This window comes from Tenrec ecaudatus, chromosome 10 (genome assembly GCF_050624435.1).
Source record: "Tenrec ecaudatus isolate mTenEca1 chromosome 10, mTenEca1.hap1, whole genome shotgun sequence".
Classification (NCBI taxonomy): Eukaryota; Metazoa; Chordata; class Mammalia; order Afrosoricida; family Tenrecidae; genus Tenrec; species Tenrec ecaudatus.
This window is the reverse complement of record NC_134539.1, coordinates 126608898-126622627: the sequence shown is the minus strand read 5'-3', so window position 1 is coordinate 126622627 and position 13730 is coordinate 126608898. Positions and strand designations below refer to the sequence as shown.

At 49.9% G+C, this 13730-nt stretch overlaps 1 protein-coding gene across 2 annotated transcripts in view; it reads left to right on the top strand.

Annotated features, from left to right (window-relative positions):
• Positions 1-4020, top strand: part of PCTP (phosphatidylcholine transfer protein) — a 29049-nt gene extending 25029 nt beyond the window's left edge. The window contains exons 4-6 of one of the 2 annotated variants that reach the window (XM_075561565.1): positions 272-443; positions 1184-1251; positions 2709-4020. In XM_075561565.1, the coding sequence (XP_075417680.1) occupies positions 272-443; positions 1184-1251; positions 2709-2774 (306 nt within the window). In that variant the 3' untranslated portion in view covers positions 2775-4020. The other variant, XM_075561564.1, reaches the window with a different exon arrangement.
• Positions 4021-13730: the final 9710 nt, after the last annotated feature.

Here is a 13730-nt window from a genome sequence, read left to right as displayed (position 1 = left end):
ATCCTCTGCCATCTCAATGTGTCTTCTAGGAGAAGAGATAGTTGGTCTCCCTGCATCATTAAAAAGCACCAGGGAACCATTCACAGGGAGGTAACCTTGTCCTGAAATGAGAATCTGGCCGTAGGAGATGCAGTCTTGCAGGGCCAGCAGGGCCACAGGGCAGGTGAGGGAAGGAACTGCACCAGGAAACAGCTGCCATGTGGGTCTCTGCTCGGGGTCTCGGGGGCTTTCCTTGCACGTCTGAGATGTCCTGCCTTGACTGGAGGCACAGTACGTCTATCTCCGGGAGCGGCGAGAGCTGGAAGTAGAGGGGCAGAAGGTCCTTGTGGTCCTGGCCCGGAGCACCGCCACGCCTCAGTGTGCTGAGAAGTCAGGCGTGATCCGGGTGAAGCAGTACAAGCAGAGCCTGGCCATCCAGAGCGACGGCAAGAAGGGGAGCCGAGGTGAGATCCCAGGGTGCAGCCTGGTTTGCCCAACCTGGGCCACCCTTGTGCCAAGACCAGGCTGACCGCTGAGGGGGCTCAGGGGAGACCCTTGGGGGTCAGAGACAGAAGGGTGGGGTGCAAGACAGAGTAGAGTCTCTGCCAGGGAGAGGGCCCCTGTGGGAGGTGGGTGTTTCAATGTGGGTGTTTCAATGTGACTGAGTGGTGTGTAGTTGAGGTGCAAATAGAAATTCCCAAGTCAACCAGAGGATCTAGCCATTCACTTCTGGCTGCTCCTGAGCTTCCAGTGTTGCTTCAGGGGACAAGGCACACACAATAGGTGCTGAGTCTGTCCCCCTGGGCCTGGGATGGGAGCGGCTGGTGGCCTCAAAGGCGCACGGCCTCAGCCTCCTGATGCTGCTTCTTCCTGCCCCCCTGGCCACGCCCCCTACCTTCCCTGAATGTTGACTTCATCATTTGCAAAATGGAGTTCATTTTAGCGGGGCCCTACGGTTGTCATGGAAATGATCAATGAGGCTCTTTCCAAGTGGCCAGTGCCAGATGTTGAGTGAACACCAGCATCATGTGACTGCACTCAGCGCACTCCTGATTACCTGGGAGAGTGGAGTCGGGGGGGAGAAAAGTCTCACCTCCCCCACAAGTCCCTGGACCTGAAAGATGTTGATGTTTGCAGGTCTGGTGGCTGTATTTTCCAACCTTTGTTCCCCCTTCTCCTGAACTGTCCTTTCTTTCCTCCTTAGTGTTCATGTATTACTTCGATAACCCGGGTGGCCACATCCCATCCTGGCTCATCAACTGGGCTGCCAAGGTGAGATCCCAGGGGGCCCCCAGGGGCAGGAGTGGGTGGCACAGTTGTGGACTTAGGCCCCGGTGCCATCAGGCTGCAAAGATACTTTGTCTCTGGTGGAATGGGGCGCTTTCATGGAGCTGCATGGCTGAGTGGCAACGGTTAGAACTGGGGTTGCCACCACGCAGGACAGAGAGGACAGAGGCTGGGACAAGAGAAAGAATCTTTAGGTTGGGACATCAGCTGAGACATCCTCCAGAACCACTCTCTGGAGCCTCAGCTCACCTGAGAACTAGAGAGCCTTTCGATTCCATGTCTGCTTACAGGAGAAAGACAACCTGACAACCAGCCATGGGTCCGGGTCTTGGGGAGGCTATTGTTGTGGTTGAAGGAAGGGCCTCGGCATGGAAGCAGGGCACTATGGGCCCTTTCAGATCCCTGGGCAGTGCAAACCGTTTGTGCTCGTCTACAGGGTAAAGGTGGGCCGTCTGAAAACCTATCCAGAGGTGCTGCAGGAGCAAGGCCTGGTAATTTGCTCCCATAAAAATCACACCTCCCACCCCCACCCCCAAACTGAACCTATAGGGATCAGTCCTACTCTATAAGACCCGAGGTCGCCACGAGTCAGAACCAAACTGACGCCAGCAAGTTTGGGTTGGGTTCTGCACCAGCCCATGAGTGGTGTCAACGCTCAGCGCTTAACTGCTGAGAGATTGCAGAATGAGCTGAGACTTTGGCAGTTCGAGTACATTCAGAGGTGTCTCTGGCCTTGGCAGTCTAGTTCCAGAAAATGGGCCCTTGAAAGCTCGGTGGAGGACAGTTGTGCTGACACACACATGCACATGCATGCGCTCTCGCAGGGGTGCCTGACTTGGGCTTAACTCCACGGCGCAGCTGGCTAGTGCTGTTCTGCGCCCCCTAGCGGCGCAGCAGCTCCCTTGGGGGAGAGGGCAGCATGGAAGAGGACAGTAGATGTGATTCCAACCCCATAGGAGCTGCCCGTGCAACCTAGGAGCCCTTTACCTACGCTCCTTTTTACAAACGGGTTTGTGTGTCGCCTGCCCCACAGTGGAGCAGATAACTCCGTGCTTGGGCAAGCCTGCACCGTCCCCAACACTAACTAGAGAGCAGCCCCCCTCCCCCGCCGCCTCCCCAGCCCTTACCACTTTCCCCAGAGCCAGGTCAATTCCATTTCCTGGGGGGGGGGGGGTGGGAAGAGGAGAGAGAGACAGACTTTGTTTCAGAATCTGATCCGTAGCTTGTTACTAGCAAACGCCCAAACAAAAGGCAGTGGATGCCCTGAATCCAGTGGTCTCTGCCCCTGATCTCACTCAAGCCTGACCTTTCCCCCTTGTTGTCCACACACAGTTAGGTACCCACATGCCACCCGTCCGTCCTTGGTTATCCCCAGAGCCAGCGTTGGCTCCCTCTTGCCGCACTCAGAGGACATCCAGTGCCAGAGCCTCTTTGCCTTTCAGAACGGCGTTCCTAACTTCCTGAGGGACTTGGCAAAAGCCTGCCACAACTACTCCAAGAAAGCCTGAGGACAGGCCAGTGGGAGCCATGGGTCCGCGGAAGGATGTCTCCGCCTGCTGGTGCCTGGCTCTCCGTTTGTCCTCAGAGGCCTGCGAGCTGGACATGCGATCCTGGGCCGTGCTGGCTTGGGGGGGCGGGCGCCTGGCTTGCCTTCCACTTCGTTTCCCACTCTCCCCAGCCCAGGGCCGCTATTGAACCAGGGCAGGATCAGGGAGACCTTTGCTCGTTTATTTTAAGAAGGGGAAGTCGTCAGGAGGGAGCACAGTCACTCTATTGTACCGTCCTGCAAGGGGTGGGATGGGGTGGGTGGGTGGGTGCAGGACGGCAGGCCGGCTCCCCCCAGGGCATGATTTCTTGCAACTGTGGAGGGGCCACCGGAAGTTGCATTCTCGTCTGAAAAGCCTTCCAGAGCTGGGGCCCGAGGTCCTTTGTTGACTTGATGAGGCTGCATGTGAGGGGGTCATCCCATCAGTCTCCTGTGCCTGCTCGACCTCCTTGTGGCTTCAAACCATCTCAAAGAACACGGGGGCCTCCCTGGGCACATCCCAGGCAGCCACTTTCCCTCAGGTCCCCGTGTTTCAGTTTTTCTGCTTTCCATATGCCACTGGGTGGAGGCGGCCCACCCCTCTCCAGCGCGGCTGGGAGACCTGGAAATTCTGCTGCTGGCCATCAACAGCTACTGTGTGCCCACCTCCAGACCACTGGCTCTACGCTCACTTAGAGGAATGTCCCTCCAGGTGTGAGTGGTCTTGCTGATGAGGTGGTCGTGGTTCACAGCCAGAGCCGATTGAGTGAGTATCTTGGTTGAGTGAGTATCTTGGTTGCATCTTTTTCTCAGGAATTCTACCTAAGTTGCCTGCCTCTTACACCACCCAAAGGCCTCTTGGCTTCCTCTCTTTTCTTGTGAATTTCGATAAGGAACGCTATCTTGTGATCAAAGGCCCTGCCTTGATGATTTCTCAGGGTTAAAACCTGTACCCAGTGTGTAAAGGTATCAAGCCTCAGGTCCCGGGTGCAGACTCTCAGGACGGTATGCCAGGAGGAGGGGATTTACTACCCTGGGATACCTCCAACTGCAAGACTTCTCTCTAGGAAGGAAACGACTCCAGACAAAATAAACACAGAGCACCTTGCCCTTCATGGGGCCGTACTTCCTAACTTAATTGTTCCTTTTATGAGAATGGGCAAGTGCAACTCAGATGATTTTGCTTCATGAAGGTCTCTCTGATGTCACAGCAATAAAACCTATTTTGAAAAACCAGATCGCTTAGGCCTCTTTTGTTTGCAAGCCATAGCCAGCCTAACTTGGGTGGAGCGAAAAGCTGTTTTGGCGCTCCTCTGCTTGGAAGACCAGGTCATGTGGGGTCTCAGGTAAGGCTTGATCCAGGCGCCCAAATGATGGCTTAGCTGTGTTTAGGTTTAGCTTTGTTCTCCAGGTCACCTTTGATCTTGGTCTGTATTTGGTGTCTGGGGTTGTGGCCCACAGCAGGAGGTGGGTCTGCATCATCCCAGATTCATGCTAAGCCAAAAATTAAAAAAGAAGACAGTTTTTTGTTTGTTGACTTCTGGTGTGTGCTGTACCCTCCGACGATTTTCTTTAAGCCACGTGCCTGCCCTTGCAGTTGTCATGTCATTGTGGCTGATGTTTGGTGCAGCCTAGTAGGTGCTTACTCATAGTAACTACTCATGACCGACCATTCCTCAATGCAGAAGCAACCAACCCCATCATCGTTGTGGTTAGGAGCTATCGAGTTTGTTCTGATTCAAAGTCACCCACCCTGTGTACACGAGAAGGAAATCCCGCCTGACGCCACCCTCACAGTTGTAATGTGTGAGGCCTTCCTCGCAGCTACTGGGTCAATGTCTCTTGTCAAGGTCTTTCTTTCACCCCTCTTGACTTTACCAAGCATGATGCCCTCTTCCAGCCACCTGTTTCTCCTGATAGATGTGCAAAACAGGTGAGACAAAGTCTGACCATTCTTGCTTAAAATCTAAGGGGAATTCTGGCTATTTGTTCTCTTGGCAGTCCATGGTTCTTCCAGGATCCCTCCCCAGCATCATCACCGTAGTTGTCATAGAATTAGACAGAAAAGTAAATACCTCATGTGTATCATTAAAATAGCATTATCTGTAACTTAAGTGGAATTTCATTTTAGATTAAAAAACCAAATGCCTCAAGCTATAGAGTTAATTAAGATTTTACATACAGACTCTGTTTGTAGCATACACATTAGAAGAGGGTGCACCCTTTGAAGTGAGAATGTATGTGAATTGTCGACCGTTATGTGAACCATGCCTTTAAAACAGTGTTCAATAATTTGCTGGGAACTCCCAGGCTACTAAGACGATTGTGTTTTAGGTACAGTGTGTAGGGAAGAGAGGTCACCCAGTTTGTTATGATTAGTAGGGTGGTGAGATTTTGGAATATAAGGTTGCTGAGATGGGTTCTCTAGAGAAGCAAATCCAGTGATGCGTGTTGGTGTTTTCACATAGAAAGAGGTTTATAGTGAGAAATGGCATACACAGTTGTAGAATTACCTACTGTATATACTCAAATATAAGCCGACTCGAGTATAAGCCGAGCTACCTAATTATTACCTGGGAAACCAGAAAAACTGATTGACTCAAGTATAAGTCTAGGGTGGGAAATGCAGAATGTGAATTAACACAGAGACCAGAGGGGAGAGACCGAGGGCAGCCACAGACACATCCTTATCAGTTCTGCTGGCGTAAGTGAATCACTACAGGCGCTTCTGCGAATTGGAGCTGTCCACGTCATAGGATGGCTCTGATTGGTTAGATGTGAGTAAATAAACATTCAAAGCCCTGCAGTGTCAGCGGGGCTTTGAATAAATAGCAGAGGAAGAGCAATCACCCCATGAGATGTTACACCTTGCTGGGGTACCACTGACCCATGTATAAGTCAAACCCCAGTTTTTCAGCACATTTTTTTTGTGCTGAAAAACTCGGTTTATACATGAGGATATACGTAAGTTAGCCCATTTAAAGTCCTGCACCTGACCTGTGTTGCTGTGGCAGCTGAAGACCAGGAAGCAGGATGATGAACCCGGGCTTGGGGTCACAGGCTGATGGATGCGAAGGTAAATGGACTGCTCCGGCTATTTGCAGGCAATGCAATGGGAAATGGATGAATCAGAACAAGACCCAGCTCCAGCAGAAGGTGAAGGCCCAAAAAAAACTTGGGTCTCTCTTATACATAAGGTCACACCCCCAAGGAAGGGGTGGTCACCAGGTTGTGATTGATAGGTTGGGCTCCACCCCTACCTTCGCCCAAGGGTATCTACTTGACAGACCAACCATCATGAAGACCAGAGTTACAAAAGCCACAGAGCCAGTACTCAGGGTTACAACCAATTCCTTAGGGCTTGCCTTTCCTCAAGGCTTGGGGTATTATTTGGAGTTTGAAAGTAATACCGCTAGCTTTTAGTTTCACTTTTCCTGTGTTTCAAAGGAACCCTGGTGGCACCATGGTTAAAGCGCTCAGCTGCTAACACAAAATTCGATGGATTGAAACCACCAGCCATTTGGAGGGAGAAAGATGTCTTCTTCCAAAAGATTTCCCATCTCAGAAATGCACACGGGCAGTTCTACTTTCCTATAGGGTCTCTATGAGTCAGAAATGGACTCAGTGGCAGTGCGTTGAATTTTGGCTCTTATGTGTGTATGTGTGTGTGGTAGTGGGGTGCAGGGAGGGTGTCTCAATAGACCAGAAGCTTTCTGTGATTGGAAGTCATTACATATTTCTTGTGATTCCAGATCAAGTCCTGGGGTGTTGCAGATGGTTTTGCATTGGGGCCACTGACCCAAAGGTTAGCATGGGAGCCCACCCAGAGCATCCTGGAGGACAGGCCTTACAGCCTGCTTCCAAAGCCCTGAAAACCTCATGGAGCAGGTCTACCCCACACATGGGGTTGCCATGAGCCAGCGTCAACTCCATGCTGACAGAAGTAACAGCAAGGGCAATCTGTAGTAGGCGCTGACACAGAAGCTGAAGAAGGGAGCATGTGGTTTACAGAGGCTGGACCAGAGGACAGTAGCCTAGGAGACTAAATCATTCCCGGTTTGGAGACTCATTCCCCAACAATTCTAGCTAGATGGTTCTTGATATTCTCAATTTTCCCAGTTCACACTAGCCCTTCGCTCAAGTCTTGAGCTCCCCTCTCGGTGAGAGGTAGCTTAGCTGGTGCAGCTGCAGGCTCTATCTGGATGTTACTGGAAACAGCGCCCTCTGGACTGGAGCCCGCTGAGATTAGGCAGCATTTCAGTTGAAATTCAATGGCTAAAGTAGCTCTAGCATCAGGTGCTAAATTTTTTTCCGCCCCAGAGAATTATTCACACTGCATAACAATTCAAAGTGAATGGCCACTTTGGAACTCAGAAATTCCAGCAGAGGGTCACTTCCCTTGAAAATGTTCCTGTTTCATAAGAGACCTGGCTGGGATTCCTAGCCCAGAGTCCCCATCTGTGATGCCTGCCCTTCAAACCTCCTGCTTCCCCACTGGATTTGGAAGCGACAGAGCAGGAAGAGCCCATCTGGTTCTCAGTGTCTGGTAGCACCACCCGATTGGCTCTGGGGATCATCTTTAAAAAGTTTTGGGGTGTCTGGTGTCCATCCTCCTAAAGGTGGTAGGCACAGTGGTCTCTGGGCTGAATGAGGTCCTGCCCTCTGGGGGCTTATGATCTAGTGAAGAAGGCGTAGTGAATTAACTGTTGAAAGGGTGATGAGTGCGAGGCTGTCAATCTGGGCACACTAACCAGGTTTGAAGGAGCAGAGAATGAACCCAAAGGTTAAGGAGGCTTTAGAGACACGATGTAAATATACGTGTAATGGGATATATGAGGGGAAACCAAGGAGTATTGCTACTAAGGCGCCAGCTCATCTGCACACAGGCTTATTCCAAACAAAATGTATTTACACACATTTTGCAATCATTGGGTGACTGCAGACACGTTCGCTCAGTAATACATTTAGTCTCAGTCTTATTAGGGTAACTTCCCCAAAAATGGTCTAATACAAACAGTGGTTTTTGAGAGTCAATTAAACCCACGGCAGAGAGGTCAGGCTCAACAGGCCATGGCGCTATCTTTGGGGATTTCAAAGGGGGTAATGTGGATGTTATTGAAGAACACAGGATGGTTAGGGGGCCTTATTAGGAGGGAGGTTAAGAACATTGAAAACTGCCCTAGTGGGCAAAAGACCAGGAAAGTGGTGCTCTGGATTTATCAATACCCCTCCCCCCCAATACCACAATGTGTCTGCTCATTCTTCCAGGCCAGCAAGGGCTGTCCTATGAGAGTTTCATGGGGAAACCTTATGCCATTCGCACTACAACACTGATCTGGTTCCTTCCGACTCCTTTTTATTCCCCAAACACAAAGAGCACTTTAAAGGAGCCTCCTCTGCGTCCCTTGGCGATATCCTAACTGCCGTTTGGACACGGTGTGAACAAAAGCACACAGACTGATGGGGGGAGTGTAGGAGAGAGGCCAACACTGCCTTCAGAAATACTTAGCAGGAGAGACATGCTGAGAAACAAGAGCTTCACGCGTTGCTAGTTGTGGCTAATGAAAAGTGCTGTGTGTGTGTGGCCGTACTGTCTGGTTTACCGGCGCACAGGACGGGCCCTCCGAGGGAGTCTGGATGGCGCAGACAATTAAGCACTGGGCTGCAAACCACCTGGAGACATTTTGAAAGAAAGACCTAGAGACTTCTAAAAGAGGAGCCCTCGAAGACGCTGCAGAGCGCAGTTCTCCCCTGCGACTCATGGGCTCGCCCTGCGTCGGGATAGACAATGGCAATTTTTAAAATTTGCAGTCCATTTCATAAAATACAGTGATGATTAAATTTTTCATAAACTATGGTGTCCCAGGAGCATGATATGTGAGTGACTGTTGGTGTCTTTTGACAATGGGACCTGCCAGGCCCCGTGTGAGGTCGTGAAGGAAAGGTGCCTAGGTGGACAAACACCGATTCTCCCCTTCGAACTTGTAGTCTACAGAGGAGATGAAGTCCGTACACAGGGGTCGATGGCCGGGAGAAGAATATGGTCACCACCATATCAGGAGCTTGTGGCAGAGGGCTAACCACCCGGGAGGATCTGTTCTCTCTGACTTTCACAGTCCATTGGCTTTAGTGGAGTGCCTGATCTCCCAGCCTCCCTTGCAGTGCAGTGCGGCCTTGAGTCAATTCTGGTGAGGCCGTTTAAGCATTAAAGATATGCACCATGTCCAGTTCAGTCACCTGGTCCTCAGTCCTATGTCTGGAAATGAGAACTGGAACAGCGCCTTGGATTCAAAGATGCAAGTCTAAGGTTAAAAGTGGTCAAACTGCCTCCCACCCCTGGGCTGTTACAAAGAGAGGGTGCACCTTTCTTATTTAGGGTACACCCTTTCTGTACTTAACCCCCTATGTACCCACCCGCTTGCCTGCCGAAGACTTGTTTTGAGGAGGTCAGCTTATCACTACTAATGAATAGCTTAAAAGGTAAATATCCTTTTGGGTGAGCTGGTCAGAGACTTTATTTTTAGTTGGTTCCTTGACCTCTGAGAGTCGGTAGGATTTCAATACAGGCCTGTGGGGAGCAGAGCATTAGAGGTGGAGGTACCCTTTGAATTAAGTAATGCAGGCGTGGAATTATACAATGTTGACCATTCAGCTTTAGATTAAAAAAGGTACATCAGGGACCAAAGCCTACCAAGAACATGGATGCTGGGGCCAGAGAAACCTGGCATTGAGTTCCCACTCTACCACTTCTCAGGCTGTTACACGCAGGCATGCCATTTGCCATCTCTGGGCCTCATGCTCCTCATCTGTACAGTGGGATGATATTTCCTAGCCCTGTCTCTCCCCATCCTACCCTTTGTCTTCTTGGTTCGACAGGTGCACTTGTACATTTATTTTATTTCCAGTGCTCACTGAGAGTGATGTTTTAAAGATAAAATTATATATCACTACCTTGCCTGAAACTCTCTATAATGTCCCTTAGCACTTTGAGCTCCCTACTCTTTTTCAGCCTTACATGGTGCTGGGCCATGCAAACCAATAGCAGGTAAGCAATCCACTGCTCACTGCGAGGCTGGCAGTCAGAAGGAAGACACTCTGGTGGATCAGCTTCTTGCATTTCATGGCCTTGATCATCCTGCTCTGCACACACGAAGGCCGCCTGCGTTGGAATCTATTTGATGGCAACTGGTTTGGTTTTCTTGGGTGGCGTGTCCTAGCCCACTTTTCTTTCCATCTCCACGTCACAGCCTCTCCGATCTTCCTTCTGTCCCCTCAATGTGCCGAGCCCAGGCCTGCTGCACAGTCATCGTACTGGTGATTTCTGCTTCCCAACACGCTCTTCTCCACGAGTCACAGAAACTCCAAATCATGTCATGCAGGTGACTGTTTCATGGTCACCTCCTGAGGGAATCCATGCACTGGAGGCAACCACGCAGCTCCTCCCTATGCCATCCCTCTCTGTCTGCAGGACAAACTCCTCACTATGTAGTGTGTTTACACTAATAGTGTCTCATTCCCAAGACGACTCAAGGTATAAAGCATGCTCAGACGTTAAGACTGTCCTTGTAGAGAGGGATGAGTGGTGCACCAGCAACTCCATCATTTCATCCACAATGCCAGAAAGATGTCATGCTGTAGGCATGCACATGCATGTGCGCGCACACACACACACATACACACACACACACACACACACTGTAGGTGTAATCCCCTTAGCTGTGTTCTACCCAGTTCTCACCAAAGAGTGAACTTGGACCACAGATACCTTTTTAGCCTCTGTAAAGCTAGAATGGATTCATTTTTCAGTTTGCGTGTGTGCGCTTTATTTCATTATATATATATTTTCTTCTTTTTCCTTCTGATGCAATGTCTTTGAAAGACTTGTCCCTTCCATCTGAAAGCCTGCACAGCAGAAAGGCATTATTGATTTCATGGGGAGGGAGAGAGGCAGCAGGCCCAGCAGGGTGAGAAGAGAAGGTCTTTTCATTTCCAGGCTGGAATCTTGAAAGTCTAGAAATCCTGATTCCTCCAGGGACAGATGGGGAGGCTGGGCAGCACACCAGATCCATGTTCTCCAATCGCGTTTCCCCTTATTCCTCTCTGGTGGTTCATAAGCTGAGAAGTAGAAAGACTGAAGGCTCAGGACAAACACGGTACTTAGAGCTGGGGTAGCAGACACACAGCGACTTTTTTTTATTAAACATTTTATTAGGGGCTCATACAACTCTTATCACAATCCATACATATACATACATCAATTGTATAAAGCACATCCGCACATTCCCTGCCCCAATCATTCTCAAAGCATTTGCTCTCCACTTAAGCCCTTTGCATCAGGTCCTCTTTTTTTCCCCCCTCCCTCCCCGCTCCTCCCTCCCTCATGTGCCCTTGGTAATTTATACATTGTTATTTTGTCATATCTTGCCCTATCTGGAGTCTCCTTCCCCCCGCCACTTCTCTGCCGTCCATCTCCCAGGGAGGAGGTCACATGTGGATCCTTGTAATCAGTTCCCCCTTTCCAACCCACTCACCCTCCACTCTCCCAGCATCGCCCCTCACACCCTTGGTCCTGGAGGTATCATCCACCCTGGATTCCCTGTGCCTCCAGCCCCCATATGCACCAGTGTACAACCTCTGCCCTATCCAGTCCTGCAAGGTAGAATTCGGATCATGGTAGTTGGGGGGAGGAAGCATCCAGGATCTGGGGGAAAGCTAACTTTTGCTGTCCATCCAAGCGCTTTCGATGGGCTGGAGCTGTCTGTAAGTGGTCATGCATTCTGCTTCTCCTTGAAAGGGGGCTTCATTTTCCAAGGTGAAGTGAGTACGATTCTTCATCCAGAGCCTCTACTGCAGGCCTGATGTGGAATAATTACTGGAAGCTTCCATCGAGGGTCTCGCCCTCCACAGCACAACTTGGCTCCCTTCCCCCTTCCAGCTACGCCAAGCCCTCGTAAACAGCATGCGTTTTCCATTACAAGCTAGGAAATGTGACTGGGCAGCGGTCCCTGGAGGGCGCCTGCCGGGGAGGCCGTTTCCTCACCTCTCAATGGAGCCTGTGACTTGTGGGCGAGGCTGAGTAGCCATTGCTGCAGCTTGGAGTCTTAGCATCCTATGCTGTCACACTCCCTGATGGGACAGCCAGTGACCTGCGGGAGCACCAGCGGATCAGCCAGATGTTTCCTGCACAGAGACAGCGCACACTTCCCTTGCACATCATCTTGTGAGAGGGGAAGGCTGGCAGGACACTGATGTCATTGGGCGAGGTAGCCTGTGGGAAGATTTCAAAGCCAAGCAACTTGGCAGTGGAAGAGTTCAGCTGGAAGCTCTGTGCTAGGAAGAACTGACCCAGAAAACTGTGCAGGGACCACTTCAGTTGCGCTGCTTCTCCAGGAGGAAGGAACCTGCCTTCCCGAAAATCTATGGGCTATGGGCGATCCTTCCCATTGGCTCAGGAAACACAGTCATGATCGTGGCTGCTATATCGTTTAACATCCCAACTCCTTGTTTTCAGTGACTTTTGTTCAAGTTTAAAGTGGGACAAGTGCAATAGATTGCAATGAATAATAGTAATAATAATTAACCCATGCATTGCCACTGAATTGACTTTGACTCATAGTGAACCTATAAGATAGAGTAGAATTGTTCTCTGGGGCTATAAATAATTATGGGAGTATATAGTCTCATTTTTCTGTCAAGGAGTGATTGGTGGGTTTGAACTGCTGACCTTTTGATTAGCAGCCAAGCACTTAAAAATTGTACCACCAGAGCGCTAATAATAATAAATCAGCAAACCCTTCCTCCCCAAATAACACACAATTTGTTGCTATCAAAACATCTGGGTGGCTTAGTGGGTTGTACACTGGACTGAGAATCATGAGGCTAGCAATTTGAAACCTCTAGGTGCTCTTTAGGGGAAAGAAGAAGTTTTTAACTCCTGTGAAGAGTTACATCCTCGGAAACCCACAAGGGCAAGTCTACTATGGTAGTTACATAAGACACAACAAAATAATCATAATTTATGAATTATCAAGGGTTCATGAAGGAGGGAGGGGAAAATGAGGAACTGATACCAAGGGCTCAATTAGAAATATAGTGTTTTGAGAATGATGATGGCAACAAATGTATGAGCCCCCAATAAAATTATTTTTTAAATTATCTGGTGTCAATTTGAGGATTAAGAGTCTAGCCTGTCAATCAGGATATAGCCAATGATGCCTCTGTGTGGGCATGACCACCTTCTGATGATTCTGGGAATTCCTGTATTTCCTCCTTGGAGGCAGGAGACACACTCTAAGTTCACTCCCTGTGAGGCATCCCTGTGGAGAAAACACATGGAGAGAGGCTGATGGGGGCACATCTTTGGAGTCAGAGAAGCCACGTGGAGACCCCTGTCAGTGCTGAGATGCTTACAATGCCACTGGATCCACAAAATTTCCCACCCACTGGCCTCTATCTGCGTTCAGCGCCATTGCATGTGTTTCGTGAGTCTGAAGAGGACGTTATAGACTGGTAGCAGACATAGGGGCTAATATTAGACTTATGGACCTGATCTGGACAGGGCTGGGATGTTTTCTCAATATTCAACTGCTCTTGTGTATAAAGCTCTTTCTTATGCACCTATGAGTGTCTATGGATTTGTGTCTCTAGTCTACCCACACTTGCACATCTACCTTGTCCTAGAGGGTTGTCCTAAGTCAGAATGGACTCTCTGGCCATTAGCTCATTGCTGTTGAGTCCATGTGGACTCTTCGCCATCTTACAGGACAGAGCAGAATGCTCTTCTAGGGTTCCCAAGGCTACTGATCTTTATGTTAGCATATTGTCACCTTTTCTCTTGCAGAACGGGAGTGGGTTTGAACCACTGACAGCCTTGAGAACCTATGGGGCAGTTTGACTCTGTCCTGTAGGGTCAGCATGCATCAGAATTGACTCAATGGTG